This window comes from Cinclus cinclus, chromosome 8 (genome assembly GCF_963662255.1).
Source record: "Cinclus cinclus chromosome 8, bCinCin1.1, whole genome shotgun sequence".
In the NCBI taxonomy this organism is placed as follows: Eukaryota; Metazoa; Chordata; class Aves; order Passeriformes; family Cinclidae; genus Cinclus; species Cinclus cinclus.
In genome coordinates this window covers 29270436-29291012 of record NC_085053.1, presented here as the reverse complement: position 1 = coordinate 29291012, position 20577 = coordinate 29270436, and the positions used below count along the sequence as shown (strand labels likewise).

The 20577-nt window shown below is 43.0% G+C and overlaps 1 protein-coding gene across 1 annotated transcript in view; it reads right to left on the bottom strand.

Annotated features, from left to right (window-relative positions):
- Positions 1-20577, bottom strand: part of RAVER2 (ribonucleoprotein, PTB binding 2) — a 29819-nt gene that overhangs the window by 6028 nt on the left and 3214 nt on the right. Inside the window, exons 2-9 of the mRNA XM_062497950.1 lie at positions 13814-13880; positions 12413-12882; positions 9038-9229; positions 7439-7565; positions 6430-6512; positions 3796-3900; positions 3458-3569; positions 1863-2080 (exon numbers count right to left, since the gene is read on the bottom strand). Of these exons, the coding sequence (XP_062353934.1) occupies positions 1863-2080; positions 3458-3569; positions 3796-3900; positions 6430-6512; positions 7439-7565; positions 9038-9229; positions 12413-12882; positions 13814-13880 (1374 nt within the window). The remainder of the gene's footprint in view (positions 1-1862; positions 2081-3457; positions 3570-3795; positions 3901-6429; positions 6513-7438; positions 7566-9037; positions 9230-12412; positions 12883-13813; positions 13881-20577) is intronic.

Below are 20577 nucleotides of genomic sequence, written 5' to 3'. Positions count from 1 at the left end.
CAGATTGCATTAAATTCAGATAAAATTGATCAGAAATAAGGTTAAGTGGTCCAACAGGGTCTTGGAAAAAGCTTAGTCCTATGAAAAAAATCTCTTTAAATGCAACTTTTGAAATAAAATGAAACTTTTGAAGTGAATCCTTCAAATATTCCATTTTATTTCAGCAATCTGAAGACATGCCCTGCACTTTTTGCTTCCAAATAGTTTTTGCAGGAATGTTTGTCTTCAGACTGCAAGTTCCTAAAGGATATTACAAAACAAACAAACAAAAGAAAACCTTTTATATGCAAGTGAAAGAATAATAATCCCTCGAGCAATTCCAGATGCAGGGAGTGAACATTAAGCACAAGGCCAAGACAAAAATCAACTTTTTTCACTTGGAGACACAAAGAAATAAAGGCCAAATGTTCGGAAAATCATGAATTAAGTACATGTTTCCCCAAAATTATCTAAGTATTGAGGTATATTTCAAAAAATGTAAATTTTGTTATGGGCAGGAAAAAAACATCTGAAATAATGAGACCACTTAAATCTCATCACACCTTCAAGAGAATAAATAATTAAATATTTTAAGAAACTAGTAATTAAAAGTGGAAATTTATATGCACACACACACACAAACACCTGGAAACCCAAAGGTACCCCACCACCAGAACTGCTCCCGATTAATCATAAAATTTAACCCCAAGTTCAATTTTTTGCCTTTAAAAGAGGTAAATGTCATCATCAAACACTGTGAGACAAACACATGGAAAAAAAGCCCTGAAGCACTGTGCAGCTTCCTTTGTTCAAGGAGCTGGACCACCAAGGAGCAGCATTGTTCTCTGCCCATTATCCACAACTGCAGGGACCTTAGCATGTCCCAGGGATGCTCCTGGATGAAGCAAATCTTACAGTGGAGATGCAGGAGTGGTTAAAATAAAGAAGAGAAAGGGGGAAAGAAGAGGGAAAGAAGGGGGGGAGGAGTGGGGGAGGAGGGAGGGAGGAGAGGGAGAGAAGAAGGAAGGAAGGAGAGAAGAAGGAAGGAAGGAAGGAAGGAGAGAAGAAGGAAGGAAGGAAGGAGAGAAGAAGGAAGGAAGGAAGGAAGGAGAGAAGAAGGAAGGAAGGAAGGAGAGAAGAAGGAAGGAAGGAAGGAGAGAAGAAGGAAGGAAGGAAGGAGAGAAGAAGAAAGGAAGGAAGGAGAGAAGAAGAAAGGAAGGAGAGAAGAAGAAAGGAAGGAGAGAAGAAGAAAGGAAGGAGAGAAAAAGAAAGGAAGGAGAGAAAAAGAAAGGAAGGAGAGAAAAAGAAAGGAAGGAGAGAAAAAGAAAGGAAGGAGAGAAAAAGAAAGGAAGGAGAGAAAAAGAAAGGAAGGAGAGAAAAAGAAAGGAAGGAGAGAAAAAGAAAGGAAGGAGAGAAAAAGAAAGGAAGGAGAGAAAAAGAAAGGAAGGAGAGAAAAAGAAAGGAAGGAGAGAAAAAGAAAGGAAGGAGAGAAAAAGAAAGGAAGGAGAGAAAAAGAAAGGAAGGAGAGAAAAAGAAAGGAAGGAGAGAAAAAGAAAGGAAGGAGAGAAAAAGAAAGGAAGGAGAGAAAAAGAAAGGAAGGAGAGAAAAAGAAAGGAAGGAGAGAAAAAGAAAGGAAGGAGAGAAAAAGAAAGGAAGGAGAGAAAAAGAAAGGAAGGAGAGAAAAAGAAAGGAAGGAGAGGGAGAGAAAAAGAAAGGAAGGAGAGGGAGAGAAAAAGAAGGAAGGAGAGGGAGAGAAAAAGAAGGAAGGAGAGGGAGAGAAAAAGAAGGAAGGAGAGGGAGAGAAAAGGAAGGAAGGAGAGAGAGAGAAGCCAAAAGAAGAGGAGGAGGAGGAGGAGGCAGTGTTTGTGCTGCGGGCTCCTTACCCCCAGGCTGGAGTCGCAGCTCTTGCCGTGGCCGTGGCCGGGAGGTTTGCAGAGCAGAGCCCCGGAGGGGAGGCCGGGCAGCGCCGGAGGGAAGGGCTGAGCTCCCGGCACGGCCTCGGCTTTGTCGGCGGCAGCGCCGGGCCCGGGGAGGGGCTGTCCAACGATGTGCTGGTTCGGGAAGAACGGCAGCACGCCCATCCCTGCCGCCGCAACCGGAGCTGCCTTACGTGCTGCAGTCGGCCGTAAACGGAGAAACTTTGCTGTCACACGGGATTTATTACAGAGGGTTGGGTCGTGGGGTTAACGAGGGACCAGGAGAACAATTCCCCATCTGCTTCACTGGTTTTTGTTCTTTTTCCATCCCGCAGGCAAACAACTCAATTTCAAGCTGATTCAATAAAACCCTGATTTTTCTAAACATTCCCTGTGATAACTTACTTAGTGCTTCCTGGCATTTTCAAAAATAACCCCAAAAACTGGGAACAACATCCAGGAGGATGCCGGATGGGAACACAGGGGGAAACCCCACCTCAACTGGCATTAGGAAGAATTCTTTTAACTGAAGAGCTGGAAAGTGTTCTCCAATATGAAAATGTGGATATTCAGAGGAGCTTTCTGCCCTCCCCTGGACACCTTTTCTTTGCTCCTGGTTACTGCCACGACTCAGAGCAGAAGTGTCTCTGAAAAAGGGGGAGGAGGAAGTGGTCTGACGATCTATTCTGAATGTATTATTATTATTATTCTTTGTGTTGTTAATAAAGCTTTTTTTTTTTTCTTTATCCCCATTTAGATTTTAGGCCTGCTTTGCTTTTGCTCCTAATTCTATTTTACCACAAAAGGTAAATGTATTAAAATTGGCAAACCCAAACTGTGACAAGAACACAGGGAGCAGAAGAGGAAACAAGATCAGAGTAATCATGGAATGGTTTGTGTTGGGAGAGACCTTAAGGATCATCCATTCCCATGGCAGGGACACCTTCCAAAATCCCAGTGTGCTCCAGCCTGGCCTGGGACACTCCCAGGGATCCAGGGGCAGCCCCAGCTGCTCTGGGAATTCCATCCTACCCAGGAATCCCTTCCCAATATCCCATCTAAATCCATCTTCTTGCAGCTTCCAGCCATTCCCTGTGTCCTGTCCCTCCATCCCTGTCCCCAGTCCCTCTCCAGCTCTCCTGGAGCCCCTCTGGGGGCTCGGAGCTCTCCCTGGATCCTTCTCCTCTCCAGGTGAGCACCCCCAATATCCAACTGATCTTTCCTCATAAATACTGAGGACATCAGTGGCACAGAATTTTGCATTCCAAATTCCCACCTGTCACAGACTGGTTGTTAAAACTCATTTCATAATAAAATGAAGGCAAAGAGCAAATTTGTGGTGCCTCTTAAGCAGCTCACATTTACCTGCTTTGAAAAATCCCACAAAATGTCACCCCTAGATAAAAAAATACTCCAAATGCACCAAAAAAAACCAAAAAAGGCAGTAACTGAGCCAGCAGAGCATTTAACAACCTGCTTTTGTTACACAGGGAGAAAGTCAGGTGCATAATGTGAAGCTGGGCATTTCTAGTGATTAGGGATGAAATAAAAATGCCATTTACACTTGAGAGCTTCTCCTCGTGTTGCCAGGCCTGAGCTCACTGCTGGCATCACCCCTATGCCCAGCACAGTCTGCAGGAGCATTGTTGGAGGTTCTCCCAGCAAACCTGGTTTCTAAAAGGAAGAAGAGAAAACTGTGTAAATGATTAAAGTAATCTGCTCACAGCTACTTTTTAGAACTCCCACGTTCACATTTTCAGCTCCACTAAACTGTTTAAGGATCACAAAACCACGAAGGGGTTGGGGTGGAAGGGAACTTAAAGATCATGGGCAGCTGGTGATAACAATTATTTACTTTAGGGATTATAAAAGAGAGTCAGAGTTGCAGGGATAGCCTTACACTGTTTGCCTGCACGTTTTCCATCTTCAGGAGCTGCTGCTGGGGCAGGGGCAGGTGAGCAGGGCTCTGCAGCAGCAGGCTGGAGGTGCTCCCCAGAACTGAGCTCTGAGAAAGGATTAAAACAAGGTTTAGTAGGCAGGCCTGGAGAACAGAGCAGGCTTAAATCATGTGCACACAGTACTGCTTGAAGAAATTAAAGATTCCGAGTTCAGACAGCAAAGGAAAATAATTATTTCCTCCACAGAACTGGTCTTGCTTCAGAGAAATATCCAGGTATGTTTTCCCCCACAACAATCTACATGAAATCCTACTCCAGAGCCATTAAAACCTGACAAATCACAGTGCCTGCAGATTGGCAAGTCTATAAAATATTCACATTCTTCATTCAAAATATTCTGGATCAGTCTGCCACCAGAACTGAGCCACTGAATTAATAACTTTGGGGCACCCTCTTCAGACTCTGCCACTGGTATATTTAACATTATGAGCTCTGGCCAGCACTGAGGCTTAAAATAAACTTTAAAAGACATCATGATTTAATGCCACAGGCCTGGAAGTGTCTGGCAGCATCATCTGCCAGTAAAATATAGGTTGTTCTATAGCTTGTTGTACAAAAATAAATATTCAGGACGTTGTGATCATATCAAGTACCCCCTTCTTTATTATTTTTTATCACCAAACCCAGGGAATGAAGACTGCAAAACACTTTCCAAATATTCTGTGTGTCTCTGGGTGGCAGGGTTAAATTCCCTAGGCAGAAAAGTAAAATATGATCTTCTGGACAAAACTATGATCTTCTGGACTCAGAAATGTGCTTTTCCAAACAAAGATGTGCCATATCTAGATTGGTTATGCATCTATTTTAATTGTCTCAGTGATTTCCAGGAGAAATTATGCAGGGCTGGTTATTGTCAGTGCCAGGGGCTGCTCCTTCTAAAGTCGGCTCCAGCCACAAAGCAAAGTGGTTCAGTTGCAAAACTTTCAGAAATAAAAGAGTGGAAAAATCAGTTTGGTGAGAATCCTCAGAGGAAAGGCTCTGGATTAATCAAGATTTAATAAATTTGCTGGATGACTGAGGAAAACATCTCTGAGAAAGCTGAAAATGCATTATTTTGCCACAGGATAATTTATAACTAAGAGAAATTAATGAAAACAAGTTGAAAATCAGGCTACCTCAAGCTGAAAAATTATTGGATGAATAACCTTCAAATCCCCTCTGTTCAATCCTTTAAAAATAATGATTTTAAAATATTTATTCTCATTCTGTTAATTTACAAAGCCCTGAATATAAAATAGAAACCCAAGACATGCAGGGAGCTAAATCAGCATGACTGGGGAGGTGTTTCAGTGACAACACTGAATTTCAAGACAAGAAAAATAAAACAGTGACCTGCTTCTCTGGCTTTAGAGAATACTCCAAAACAAATCACCCAAGAAGATAAAAATGTGACTTATAGGAGAAATTTGGATCACCAAATCCTTCTAAAATTCAGGTTTGGAGCTTATTAAATGACAGGAAGCTCCCAGGAAGAGAACAAGACTTTTAAGTTTCTGGACAGAGAAAAGATGGAGTTGTTTGGCTGCAGCTCTCTCAAGCAAAAAACCACTGGAAAAACCTTTGGATCATCATCAATCCCACTGTTAATTGTGGAAAACAACCAAGAAAAAAAAAACATCAAAGAATGATGCATTTCTTTTTCATATGGGCAAAAGCAACTCACTGGATGGGGCAAAATTAAGCAGCATTTATTCTAAATTAATATCTACACTCACCAGTTTTTAGAGAAAAAATAGAGAAGCTCAATATACTTAACATGAAGAATTTTTCTGCATTTTAGTGGGTCTTTTTTAAGATCCCTAAGCCTGTGTTTGCCAAAAGAACTGCAGGAATAACTGATGCTGAAGGGGGTTTTGCTTTTTAAATGGAAATTTCTGAATTATCAGAAGTAATAAGGCCAAGTGATCGACTCCAGCCCCTTGCTAGTATTTCTGTAAATCCCTACCACGAATATTAAATTCCATTTTTGACTCCTGGCAGAGCAGAAGAAATCCCTGAGATCAGCTCAGCTCCAGTTTTGGCTGTGGGTGCATTTTCTCATTCTCAATTTCTAGCACAAACTCATCCCAAAGATCCTTCCCATTATCTCTCAGGAATTCTGGTGCCCATCTGGAATTGCAGGAGAACCTTGAGGGGTTTATGAAGAAGAAATAACATCTGCAAACCACCATTTTTTATGGCACATTTGGGTCCCTGCAAGCTTGAAAATGAAGTTAAGAGTGCTGAATTGGTTGGTTTGAATCAGATAAAGCCATAAAGTCTCCACAGAAGTGTGGATGAGCTGATTCAAGAGAAAAGGATCTGCCAGGCTCCTTGAAAGCTCATTTAAATAGGATTTTTTTTTTTTCTGCCAGTAATGACAAGTTTTGTCTGCATTGGCAGGTTTTTAATCAAAAAATTTAGATAAAGTAATTCCATTTTGGGTAGTTAGCACTGCCTGCTCCCCCATTTCATAACCTTCCTTAGAGCTCTAACAAGAACAATTAATTTTAGCTGGAATTCCTTAAAACTTTAGGATCTCTCATGTTAAGATGTCCCCAGATACCTCTTTTGATGACAGTTTTTTGGTCACATACCTGATGAACTTTATTCAGCTGCAAAAAAGGTGGCCCAACTGCTGAATTTATGAGGTGAGGTAAACCTGCAGATGCTCCAAGAACTGTTTAAGAAACACACACACAGACAAAAAAAATATCATGTATTTTACAAATTAGGCAATTAGAAACCTTTAGAATTATCCTGTATTTTTAAATTTGCTTTCCAGGAAATTTCCAAGAGTACAAAGGTACATAAGGGAATGACAGAGTGGTTTAGGTTGGGACAGGCTATGAAACCTTTTGAATTCAATTACCAGAATGTCAGAGCTCAAAGGTCCCCTCCAGGTGCTCCTCTACACTGAGAGTTTCACTCCTGAGCTGATTCCAGGCCTCAGCTTTATCTGAAGTGCTTTAAATTCACATTTGGCTCCAGTTTTTCCTGCCCTGAAGTGGTCACTTCACACCCCATTTCTGTTTGTTTGTTTGTTTTTGGTTTTTTTTTGTCACACTCTCAGCTCTCCCCCACCTGATCTCCTCATCACCTGGTTCCTGTTCTGAGCACTTTCCCCTTTTGAAATGTGATTAATTAGGGTTTATGTTTATTCACCTCCTAATTAGAACACAGAAATGTGTCTGGCTGATGCTGTAATAAATACTCTGCCCGGCTGGGGCAGCAGGCAGAAGAATAAAGATTTACATCGGCAACAGGAGAGAGACTCAGGCTGCAAAATTCAGATCTAGAATCAGATTTAAGTTCAGCAAAGTCTTGCAGAAGACATTTCTTTATAAAATGACTATTCAGAGCTCACAGACTTAATACAAGGATATTTGCAGGAAAACTGAATTTTACCCAAACACAAGAGTGTAGCAAAGCACCTCTTGCTTTTGATTTCATAAAATGTGAAATTATCTGCACAAACACACTGAAACAGCACCTGCACAGAATCTAAACAATATTTCTACTTAATTACTTTGCAAAAGCCTTGCAGCACTAAGAACAGGGTTTCATTCATTCATTTCATTATTTTAGGACATTGATTTAGCTTACCAGGTTTAACAGCGTGGCCACGCAGCTGGGGCTGCAGCAGCATCTGCAGCATTGCTGGATTATTAAAACTTTTCATGATCTGCACTGGATTTGGCTCTGGAAGCAAACCTTTCCTATTGTTCCTCATCTCCAATGAAGAGATAAAAAGTGTTAGAAGCAGGAGAAGACAATGAATGCATTTAAATCCCTCAAACTCCAACTGCAATGTACACACATTTCATCTGACACAGTAAAAAAAATAAACATTTCCTTCCCTGCTTCCTGCTTTTTTTTTCCCCCGCAAATGAAACACCTAACAAACGATCCCAACAAAATTTCAAGCACATTTCTTTCTTTCACTGAAACCCAGACTTATCAGTATGGGAGAATAAGAAACGTTGCCATGAGCACCATATCTTGTAACAGAATTCTCATCTCTTTTCCAGAGATCTGGTCTGGCTGAAGAGAAGGAACTCTTCTGCCTCTCCATGTAACACTGATCACATCCAATTTTCTAGGAAATCATTTGATAAGACATGTGGGTGGTAAAAAGCTTTCTCCTGCCTCGAGCATGAAATGAACTTATTTCTCCTGCCTTGAAATTTATCTTAAAGCTGACAAATTCTTGCCTCTCTGTTTTAAACCAAGCTTTAGCTCGTCCAATGACTCATTCCCAGTCACTTTTGTTTTGAGCTGGAATGATTTTTCTTACAGGAGATTACATTTACTAAAATCCCAGAGCGATGTGGGTGCAACCTGGTGGTTTTTCATGGATATATTTTAATCTTCTTCCTGGCTATCTTTGCCTAGGAAGGAGCCTGAGCTGGGCTGATGAATTCCAGAATGGTCTGGGTTGGTTAAAGCCCATCCAGCTCCACACTTCACCACGGGCAGGGAATCCTGAATTACCCCAGGCTGCTCCAAGCCCTGTCCAACCTGGCTTTGATAAATCCCAAATGCCTCTTCCCAAACCTGGCTCCTTCTCCATGCTGTGCAAAGCCCCAGCTCAGGCATGATGAGCTCATCCCAAAGAGGTTTCCAGGGATCTCACCTGCTGGAATCCTGGAAACTGGGAGTTCTGAGCTCTTTGTGCTGTCAGGCACTGAACCCCAAAAGAACACTTCATTTGACCTGAGGCCATGGAAAAGGCTTCCAAAATTAAATGACAGAATTAGGATCAAGAGTGTGTAGTTTGAATAGAAGTGTGTAGTATCACAGGGTGAAACATTTAGAATTTAGGGGTTTGGAACACAGCAATATATAGAAAGCAAAATGGACGTTTTAGGGCAGAGGTTTCTTTCCTCTTCACCTCCTTATTCATGGGTGTGGGTGATTTTGTGATTGGATAGAAAATGCTGCACTGCAGGTCACGGGTGTTTGGTTATTGGATCAAAAGTAAAAATAATTTAGGTGTTAGCTCTTAATTGGACAGTTGGGCTTAAAAAACCTTGCAACAAGAGAGGCACATCTCCATTTTTACCTTGTCAGCTACAAGAGCTGTGGCACTCACCGTAACATAGACAAGAATTAACAAACATCTCAGTCCCACAGGAACGACCATCTCCTGCTCATTCAACCCCGACCCCGGCAGAAGAAAAACATTTACAAAGCCACACTCACCATCCTCTGTGCTGCTATCAGAGCTGCCAAGGTGCTCCTGCCTGGTGCCCCAGGGGCACAGAAGGACACCTGGACCCTCCTGCCGTTGATGCTCACCCCGTCCGTGGCCCCTCGCACGCTCTCCGCCTGCTCCGCGCTCTCGTACTCCACCACGGCGAAGTCCCCGCTGCCCCCGTCCTCATCCTGGGCAAACTGCAACAACAACAGCAGCTCCCAGCACTCCATGGGAAATGGCAACTCCAGCAGCTGCCCTGCAACTCTGTCACCTGCCCCTTGCACAGCTGGCACAACCCAAGGTCACTATTTCCCCCCAGACCATGAGGTTTCTTTCTCCAAAAGCTGGAAATGAGTTGGATATCGTATCTTCATCTATTTGGCATTCATGATTTTCTCTTGGTGGTTATCTGCTCTTTTCTTCCATTATTTCTTCCATTCCCACCTTCACTTCCATCTCGCCTCGTGGAGAACCTCAGCTATGAAATGCATTTAACACGCATTTAAACAAAGCAGGAATGAGAAGCCAGCTGTAAATACAGCTGGGTGCTACAACCAGTTTTTTTATTTTGCAGGATAATCATAAACTCGGTTTTTTAATATTTTTTTCAGCCTGCAATAATCCAAGTGTCGTTCATCAGGGTGCATGACAGCTGCTGAAACATGCAACAATGCAAATTCCCCCAGTACCTGGTGCCTTTGGGGAGCATGTAAAGGCTGTGGCTGTGGGGAATGCCAAGGGAAGATGCCAGACTGATCAATGAAGCAGAATGGAAAAGGGTTTATGTGGCAAACACTGCTCTGCCCTTTGTGTGCAGACTTTGAGAGAGAATGAGCAGATTTAAATCAAACAAAAAAAAAAACAACAAAAACCAAACAAAATAAAAAAAAAATAAAAAGGGTGAGAAGGGAGGGATGAAGCTTAGACAAAAACCTCCAGACCCCAAATGAATGGGAATGATAAACTGATGCCAGCTCTGGTGTGGAAGAGACAAAACCTTCTCCAGATTGCACTGGATAAAAACAACCTCAGCCCCACAAACCTCCCCTGACAACTGAAATATAAATGGCCAAGACTTGAAAGAAAAACAGGGTGGTCAGATGGCACTGTTAGAGCCTGGCCTCTGGGCAGAGCTCTGGAGAACACTATTTCATATATAAATGCATTTTATATTTATATTTTATTTTGATACCAGTTTAGGTGCACTGGCAAAGACCTGGGGACGTGTGAAAAGAAGGGTTGGAAGCTATGGAACACCTGTATTTTAGTTTCAGCTAAAATAAAACAGTTAAAAACTCCCTTTACACACCCCAAGTGCAGCCAACAACATTCTTGCAAAGGATTCAGAAATTTTTCAACTTCCCAAGTAAACAGGTAGTAAAAAAAAGCTCTTTGTTCCAATCCAGATGAGGGTGGAGATGTTTTAGTGACAATTTAAAGATGACAGAAGAAAAGAATGAGGTTTTCTGCTCCATTTTGTTGAAACAAAGGACAAAACCCATTTTTTATAATATCCATGTGTAAGTATTTAGCTTCAGCTCCTCCTGACAGAACATTTCTGTTGTCAACAGAAGAGAAATCAAAATGATTTTTTTAAAAAAATGGTAACTTTGGAATAAGGTGAAATAACCCAGAGTTTATTTCATGAGTTCAGGTAAGAATTTTGGGCAAAGGATTGCATCAACTTGATGAAAAAATGCATGAGCTCCCAGTAGAACTAAGCCATGGCAGCACCACAAGAGCTACATTAAAGTTTTCCAGGAAAAAAAATACTTTTTTCAGTCAAATTCCCCCAACACTGAGGTTTCTGCTACCCTGACCTCTCCCAGTTTTTCTGTCTCCACCCATCACATCTCCCCTCTTTGCCTTTTCCACCTTTTCTTGGGTCTTCCTCCTCTTCCTTTCTTTGTCCTCAATTTTTAGGTGATTTCACTTACAAACCCATAATTAATTAGCATCCATTTTCTTCCCTTTTTCACCTATCAAATCTGAACTATTTGTTTTCCTACCTCCACCCTCCTGTAGTTTACAGGAACAGGAATATTTACTGGCCTAATGCAAACACTCAAACCAAGTGTGACCTAAGATTTATTATGATTTAAAGAGGTAAAAAGTCAATTTTTGAGTGCTTCCAACTGCACACAGCAGAGCTCATCAGTGAAACCCATCTTTCCCCAAGAAGTCTGTTATTCTTTGAAGCTCAGAACTTTTAAAAGATGGTGAAAAATTGCTGGGGGAGCTGATAACAGCCCCCAGATTATTTGACAGCTGGAAAAAAAAGCCCTGAAGGAAAAGACTTAAAAGGATCAATCTGCTGAGCTAATTAGACAAAGATTGAGCAGGAGACTTGAGTACAGCATTTAATACCTTCTTACAGGAAGAAAATAATGGGGAGCAAAAGCTCCTTAATTTAGGAATCAGTGAGGTGAGGCTGAAGCCAGACACATTCCCAGGCTCGAGATCAAAATAGCCAGGAATGGGCATTTTCTGGGAAGAGCTCAATCCAATCTGCTCATCTCCTGCTGTATTTGGATCAAGCAAAGTTGAAGGATTTATTTTGGCCAACCCCAAGTTGCTGGGGCTGGAAAAGAGCACCAAGGAGGGTGGGAAGGCCTGCAGGGGGTCAGGCTGCAGATCCTGCTGGACCTTCTGTTCCACACTGGATGGATTTCTGGGTGCTCATCCCTGGGCTGATCCCTGAGCAGCCTTCCAAGAGACTTAAGGAGAAAAAAAACAACAACAAAAAAAACCCCCAAGCTTGCAGCTGAAATCTGTGTGACTACAAAGAAAGATTTCCTTTTACTGCATGTTCATGATGGTTTATCTGTGCCACATCTCACAAGCCACGAGGATAAGGAGGAAACTTCTGCACTAGAAAGGAAAGGATCCACCTCTTCTGTGCTTCCCAGCTTTCCAAAAGATGTGTCACTTCTATCCCTGGCAACACCCAAGAACCCAAGCCTGCATCTTACTCAGGGAAAAACATGTTAAATATGAATATATTAATTCTATATTTTGCATCATCTGAACTGTTGCACTTGTATTCGTACACTCTGGCTTTCTTTGAGCAATTAAACCTTCAGCAATATTTACTTTAAAAGCTCTCAAAATCCAAATTATTTTCAGTAAATGACATAAGGGGATGTGTTACAAACATTTTTACTGGAGTGGTGTCCTGCAGAATCCCCAGACACCACGGATCAGGCACTGCACACCCAGAGCAGCTCAGCATCACTGCTCCCATCACCGTGAAGATGCACAACAGCCGACAGGAAAAATAATAATAAATAGGAAAAATGCAAGTGGAAGACAGCAAGAGTGAAGTGAGGCAATACAGCAACCCCAGCCTTGGTTTTCCATGAGACAGAAACCCAGCATACCTGGCAGAACACAGGTTTGTACTTGAGGGAGAAAGCCTGCATCAGCTCTTTCGAATCAGCGCAGTCCTTTTGTAATTTATCCACACAAAGGCACTTGGAGTGAATGAGGTTTGTGGTCAGCTGGTTCACATCCATCCACTGTGCAAACAGAGTGCTGTCCTCCAGCTGCTTGCCCAGGAGCTCCAGCCTGGCCTTGGCAGCAGAGTCCTTCTTCATGTATTCCACAAAGCCATAGCCCTTGGAATGGCCGGTGAGCTCGCTGTAGACCAGGAAACATCTCTCCACGTTGCCATAGGCACGCACCAGTTCCTCAAACTCCTCTATGCTGAGGGAAAGGGGCAGGTTGGTGATGCACAGCAGAGCATCCGTGGGCTGGAGCTGCACGGAGATCTCCTTGCCACGCAGGGAATGCTGGTGGAATTTCCTGATGGCGCTCTGGGCCTGCTCCCCGTTCAACAGGGTGACAAATGCTGCAAGAGAGCAGGAGTGGGGACATCACCTACCCCAGGGACACCTCTCCCTCTCCCTGAAACCACAGCGAGAGCTGCAGATTGACCCCAAAGGCACAACAGATAAGTATATCTGTTATATATATTGTATATCATGTCTAAATTCTGGGATTATCAATTGAACGCCTTCGGCAATTAACTCAAAAAGTGACTATGTTGTGATGCACACAACTGCACCACTTGGAACCCGACCGTATTTTGTATCTGGGGAGCAAAATTAAATATTCTACCAGCAGACTATTATTTACTAAATTAAATATTCCACGGATGTCAGCACATCACACATTCTGTGGAATCTCTTCGATGACAACACCCACAAGTTCTCACTTTGGGGATTAACAGATCTTTTTTGGGGGGTTTTCAGTCCATAAAGCATTTCACACAATCCCAAACCAGATGAGGGTGGCAGGGACCTCCTGAGGCCCTCTTGTCCAACCTGTTCCTCACACAGGGTCATCCAGATGGCCTCCCAGGATCCCAAGGGGTGGAGATTCCACAACCTCTTTGGACAACCTACAGCAGTGCTGGGTGACCCTCACAGGGCAGAAGTGTTTCCTGATGTGAGCAAACTGCAAATGCACCTGGAGCTGGGCAGGTTTCCCTCTCAGGAATGTGTGGTTTGTCCCAAGAGAGGCCTCAGGACCAGTTTTCCAAAGGAATTCAGGCAGCTGAGGTCAGCTTTGTGCCCAAGGGACACTCACTGAGGAATACTCCTGAGAGAGACCAGAAAACTTCTGATCAACACCAGGACGTTTCCAGTTTTCACTGGCTTTGGTAGAAGGTGACAAAAAAGGCACTGAGAAACACCAGGCAAGCTGTGACAATCCATGACACCACACACAGCACGATGGTCCTCACAGAATTGAAACAGATGAAAGTTTTAAGTTCTCACCTGTTCTTTTATTCCTGTCCACATAACAGTACTTGATTTCATAATCTTTAAACAAGTCATGGATTTCCTGCAAGGGAAAAGCACAAGTGACATCACAGAAATAAGCCACCAAACCAAGCAAGTGTACAAATTCATCCTCATTTCAAACAAAACCAAAAACTTTCCCAACACACAGAAAATTTCACCATAGAAACACTATCAAATATTTGTCTTTAAAGGAGTTGCTTACACTGCTGCAGCAGTGTTTTTATCTCACTTATAAAACTGGCTTGCTGAATTTGATTAATTTATTTTTCACTCTCTGGGGTCACATAAACACAAAAGGGCGTCCTGTAAGTGTCTTTTGATAAAGACAAGTAACATCACAGCTCATTAAATAGCAAAACCCTCTCCGTTACTCTGAGGTCCAACTAGCATGGCTAAAATGCCACATGGATAAGGAACACTGGCAGCATCACATCACTAAATTTATTGAGGGCACAACGCTGCCCCAAAACCCAACAGTTGCTTTAGTTTCCTGCTCAAGTTCACTTTAATAGATTTTCACTCTTAATAAAGGATATTCTTTCACCCAGCAGATAATTGTGGCCAGAGTACCCCCTGGAAAGTATCCTCTATCAATTACTACACAGCTGCTCAACACAGAATCAATCCCAAGAGCGTTATTTGCTCCCACTAATTAATGGGAAGAGAGGAGGGATGGGTAAGAGCAAGTCTACGAGGAGTTTGCTACAGCTACTCCCAAAAAAACCAAAGTACAACATGCCCCAAAAACCACACAAATTATTGCCAGTTCAGTGCAGAGAAAGCAGAGATGAACATTCACCACCCCAAGGAAAAAAAAAACCAGAAGTAATAACCTGGATATCTACATTGTTTGAGCTGGATAAATCCCATACACAAGAGTACAAGATGATTTCTGCAAGCAAACTAATCAACCAGCTTTATCTGAAAGTTTAATTGCAGCTGATTTTCAGCAGCTGAGTGCAGTTGCCAGTTTGGTAATTCAATATATGGAGCCTAAAGGTTAATTGGGTTCTCTGTGAGGGGTATCAGGTGCACACCTTTTAGTCAAGAGAGCACCAATCTCTGGTTTCACTATTTAACAGCTGTCAAACAATGCATTAATAAAATATGGCAGCATTTCTCCAGCCACCACACGTCCTCCAATAAGGTGTGATAAGGATGGGGTTTCGGAAGTGCAAGATATGCCCAAAATTCCAGCCAGGTAGGGGATTTGAGTGTGGACACCTCTCAAACAAGAATTAGATGGTTCTTTCTCAGATGTGAAAGATTGAGAAGACACTTTCTGAACAGTTTTGGCAGCTCAGTTGTGCTGTGCCTCTGACAACTCCAAAAATTGTTTCTATCCCAGTCAGAAAAGAGGGGCATATTTGCCCTTTTGATTTCCTGTATTATTTTACAAGAGCAACACTGGAAGTTTCAAATGATTAGGTAGCAGGAAATAGGATTTCAAACAGCTCTGAACACTCTTTTGAAAGTCATCTGTGTATCAGATGATTCCACATGATTTCCCAGGAGGACAAACAGCCCCTGCTGAACAACTCTTTGGGGGATAATGACGAGATCTCATATTAAAAACTGATGAGAATATAAAATGAAGCCTGATTTAAACACAGAATTCTGATAAAGAATTTAACACCAACTTCCACAGGTGGCTGCAAACGCTGCCAGCTTTGTGCAAAGGGTTCTTCCAGGAACCTGGTTCTGGTTCTTGTGCTCTGGTGGGCTCTTGGCAGGGCTGAGACATTCACCTGTGGAACTGGGGCTGGGCAGAGTTTCAGTGAAAGCATTTCTCACATAAACACCACTGGAGAGGGTTCACAAAGACAAAACACACCCTGCCAACTCCAGGGAAATGTGTACTCCTTTCAGTTAAACAGCTGTAAATATCTGTGTGTTACACTGAGATCTCCCTGCTCGCTGAGCCAGGCACTTCTCTAAACTTCACCTCCAACATCTCCCAGCACTCAGGTCTGGTGGAAAAGGAACAGAGCTCCCATTGTGATGCTGTTCCCAGTTCCACTCCCCACAGCTCAGGGCAGAGGTGTCAGGGAAAGAAAGCAGTGGGAACGGCTCAGCTCTGATTGCCGTGCTCCGAGCAGCTCTCCAGGACTGTCCCAGCAGGGAACGTTGGCTCTGGAGGAGAAGGGGTCAGCCAAGTCAGGTAGAGAGAGTGAGACCCTGCTCACTTGGGAGGAATGTAAGCACAGGATGTTTCCTTGAGAACGGCAGAAACAAACAGTGCCGCTGAGTCCCATTCCCAGCCGAGTCCCATTCCCAGCCGAGTCCCATTCCCACCTGATTCCCATTCCCTGCCGATTCCCATTCCCTGCCGAGTCCCACTCCCACCTGATTCCCACTCCCACCTGATTCCCACTCCCACCTGATTCCCACTCCCAGCCGAGTCCCATTCCCACCTGATTCCCATTCCCTGCCGAGTCCCATTCCCACCTGATTCCCATTCCCACCTGATTCCCACTCCCACCTGAGTCCCATTCCCACCTGAGTCCCACTCCCACCTGAGTCCCACTCCCAGCCGAGTCCCATTCCCACCTGATTCCCATTCCCTGCCGAGTCCCATTCCCACCTGATTCCCACTCCCTGCCGAGTCCCACTCCCACCTGATTCCCACTCCCACCTGATTCCCACTCCCACCTGATTCCCACTCCCACCTGATTCCCACTCCCACCTGATTCCCACTCCCACCTGATTCCCACTCCCACCTGATTCCCACTCCCACCTGATTCCCATTCCTTCCCTGCCGATTCCCATTCCCAGCGTTCTCCTGCACGCCCAGCCCAGACAAGGAGCAAACCCTGAGCACTGCCTGCCCGCAGCTGCGAGCTGTAGGAAAGCAGGAGTAGACCCAGAGTGCCACCACCCCTGAGCAGTGGCCGCCAGCCCCGGTGCCACCACCTTGTCCATGCTCCAACATCTCCATCCCAACATTCCGGTGACAAAACTGCTCCTCCCAAAGGGCTTTTTCCTCTTTGATAAATCAATCCATCTGATAATCTACAAAAACTGGCAATTCCTACAGTAACCTGCCTTTAACTACATCCTACTAAACATCCTATAAACAACAGCAATATTTACCAACACGCTGAAGGTTCGAGTGTCACACGTTGCACAAAGCAGATTTTGACAACAAAAAATGTTAAGCAGTTCTGCCTGGTCCCTTCCAACCCAAACCATTCCAGGATTTTGTGCTCCTGGAAAGAAATATAACTAATAGGTAGCTACTCTACAGCCCCCAAAAGCTTTAAAAGCAGATAATCCTGTCGTCAGTACAACTTAAAATTGTAACTAGGAAATAATCGGTCGTACATGAAAATTAGCAGAAAAAGGAAAATCAAATATAATAAAGGGAGTTTAAGAAAAATTACTCTTTATCCTTTAAAAAAGTGTATTATTTTCTACTGTAAATGTGGTCTTGAAATACTTCAGTTCTTGGCTTGGGTAGAAAAACTGGCAACTGAGTTTCCAGTACTTATTATCAATTTGAGACTTGCACCTCTGAGACAGAAAGAATTCCTTAGAGAGGATCTTTGTGTTTAGTACCTGCATTGTTTTAAACACAAATGAGAAGGGGACTAATTTACCAAATTAGTAAAGCTCACTGGTTTATTTCTAATAAAAGCAGCTTTTCCTACCCAGATTCTCACAGTGCAAGGGGGAAAAATAGCCAAGAACTTCTCAGTACTCACCTGGAGCAATAAATAAAATATCTATAATAATGTATATAAAGCCTACAGCACACTGAACTCAAGCACTGTTCTCTCTCTAGATGTCAAACTAGATTTGATATTAAATGTAATAATTCTGCTATTCTGGCAACAGAATATTTAACAATTCTAAGGGTGCCTGGCCAGATTTCTGCAGTGAGCTTTAGGGAAGTCTCCAATATAAACACTCTCCAAGCCTGGTCTATAACTTGGCTCTCACTGAGCAGCTGAAGGCCTAAACTTCACTTGAATATCCTTGAAATGGGAATCATTTAACTTTAAATTACTTACTTGGCTAACCAAGAAGTTTTAAATCATCTCACAGCTCAAAAAGGCTTTGTTCCATTTGTGCAGGCAGGACAGGAAAAAGAGAACTTCTCAGAAAAAAAAAAAAGCTTTACATTTACAAAATGATATAATGGGGTGTTCATTTGAATCACATTTTACACTGCTAAATATTGAGTTCATGACATGCCACGTGGATTTCACTGCAGACATTAAATAAACAATAAGTAGTAAACAAGAGGATATTGACACAGTTTAAATAATATGTTACTCAGGGGAAACCCCAGAGCTCTGTTGGACAGCAAGTGCAGCACTCAGAACCAACTAGAGGGTTAATAAAAAAACAAAAGGACAGATGAAAAGTGCAATTTTAACCATCTCCTGATCAGAGAGGTAGGAGGGCCTCAAAATTTCATTAATCGCTGGATAAATCCCCCCAAGAAGTAACAAAATTTCATTAATTGCTGGATAAATCCCCCCAAGAAGTAACAAAATTTCATTAATTGTTGGATAAATTCCCCCAAGAAGTAACAAAATTTCATTAATTGCTGGATAAATCCCCCCAAGAAGCACCATTTCAGGCAGCCTGGGCTCACCACACCTCTTCATTCCCAATTTCCAGGTGGTTTGCAGTGCTGAGTTAAAGGAAGCTCTCAGAGGAGCAAAGCTGGAGATCCATGTGAGGTGTGGCAGATGCTGACCTGCCCAGGAGCAGCCAGCACTGAGGTGTGTCCCAAAGCTCCTGCTCAGATCATTCCCTCTTCACTTCCCCAGTCCCAAACCAGGAAACCTGGAATAGATTCAAGCCTGTCATTCCAGGCCATAAACTGCTTTTGGGGCAAATCGTTGTGTTTGGGAATCGATTCTCAAAGATCTTTAGTGAAGCAATGTAAGAAAATGTGAAGACAGGAAAAGAACAATTTCTCAGTGGAATGAAAAACTTTCTCTTCTGATCTTCCAGAGATTTTTGGGAGTGTTGTTGGTAAGAGGATCTTTATGGGACTGGAAATTAATTCCATCATCCTGGGTATACTGGGTGGTGTGAGAGTGAAATGAAAGAAGGAAAATACATAGAAAGAGGTAACTTGAGAGAGCAAGAGCTCAAAGCAAAAGCAAAATAACAAAGAGAATTTTCAAATGTCCTTCTTAAGGCATGAGAGCTGCTCCCTCTCCACAATGTGCCTTTCATGTTCAGGCAGTGTGACAGAGGAGCAATGAAAACACAAAAGCCCTTCTACTTAAAGGTCTGGCATCCAACAGATTGGAGAGAGCACTTCCTCAAATCATCACACCTCATTAGAGGCTTTCCATCCAACTAGGAAAAATTACTAATCCAGGGAGAAAGGGATAAAGAAATGCCACAACCCCACCAGAAACAGCACCACGCTAAGAAGTGATTTGGCTTTTCATCAGGAACAGACAGCAGAGAAAAAAACTGAATGGGTCCAGCAGGCTCCAAAATAAATCCCTATCCCAGGTGGACTGGACCAGGTTTGTGTCAACACCTCAGTGTTTCACTGCTCTCTGGATTCTGTCCCACCCCAAGAGAACCACGGGCTATTAAAATAATTAACCAGCCCTACTTTGCTGCATGTTAAAGTAGAGCACCCCCTCCACCAGATTTATTTTGTAGAAATGTGACATGGTGGCATTTACGGATAATCGACACAAAAATGGTTGGAAGCGAGTGCCTCTTCTACAGCATCTTCTCTTATCTGGAAAGCAGGGAAGTAAAAAGCCAACAGCCCTTGCTGGGCAGCTGATCTTGGCACAGAACACTGGAGATTTGGCCACAAATCTCAGTAATGATAAAAAAAAAGATAAATAACCTAAGGTCTAATCTTCCCAGCAGGAACTCCATGGGATAGGATCTGGTATTCCATATCAGAGTCTGCTGATCCTCTCCCAGTGATAAGCCACTGATCCTATGGAAAGTTCATCAGCCATAAACAAGGAGCCACTAATTATGAAAAAAAAACAAATTGGGGGAAACCACCATCAAATTATTCCAGTCCAACAGGGTATGTACAGTAAAAATGTAAATGATAATTACCATTTTCCCGTTTTGGGGGGATGTGACAGGATTAATTTGGTTCTTACTGGTTCAATGCTGTTTTGACTTTAGGATGACACTAATGTTGGTAACTCAGGGATGTTCCAGCTGCTGCCAAGCAGAGCCTGCTCTGAGCCAAGGACTTTGCAGTTTCCCATGCACGGGTGCATGGAATGCCAGCAGGGAGCAGAGCCAGCACAGCCAGAGGGATGTTCCACACCACACAAAGTCATCCCAGTACAGAAACTGGGAGCAGCTGGCATCAGTCAGTGGGTGCTGAGCAACTATACTGGGCATCACTTCTTTCTCCTGACTTTAATTCCTTCTTATCACACTTCGTATTAGCATTACTCATTTTATATTAATTTTAGATATGTGTTATTTTGCTTCAATAATTAAACTGTTCTTAACTCCCAAGCTTTACTTTTGCCCTGATTCTCCTCAGCACCAGAGCAGTAAAGAAGTGAACAAGTGGCTGTGTGGTGCTTATTTGCTGGCTGGGGTAAAACAATACAAATTTTAAAAGCCACCCTTTTTAGTGAGATACAACCTTACTTCCATTCTGGTCATCTTGAAGTTCTTGGCATCTCTTTAGCAGAAAAAGAGAGAGGAAGGTGGTATTTCCTTCCCTCCCTCTGCTCAGAGCAGTCCTCCTCCTGCAGAGCACTGCAAACAGT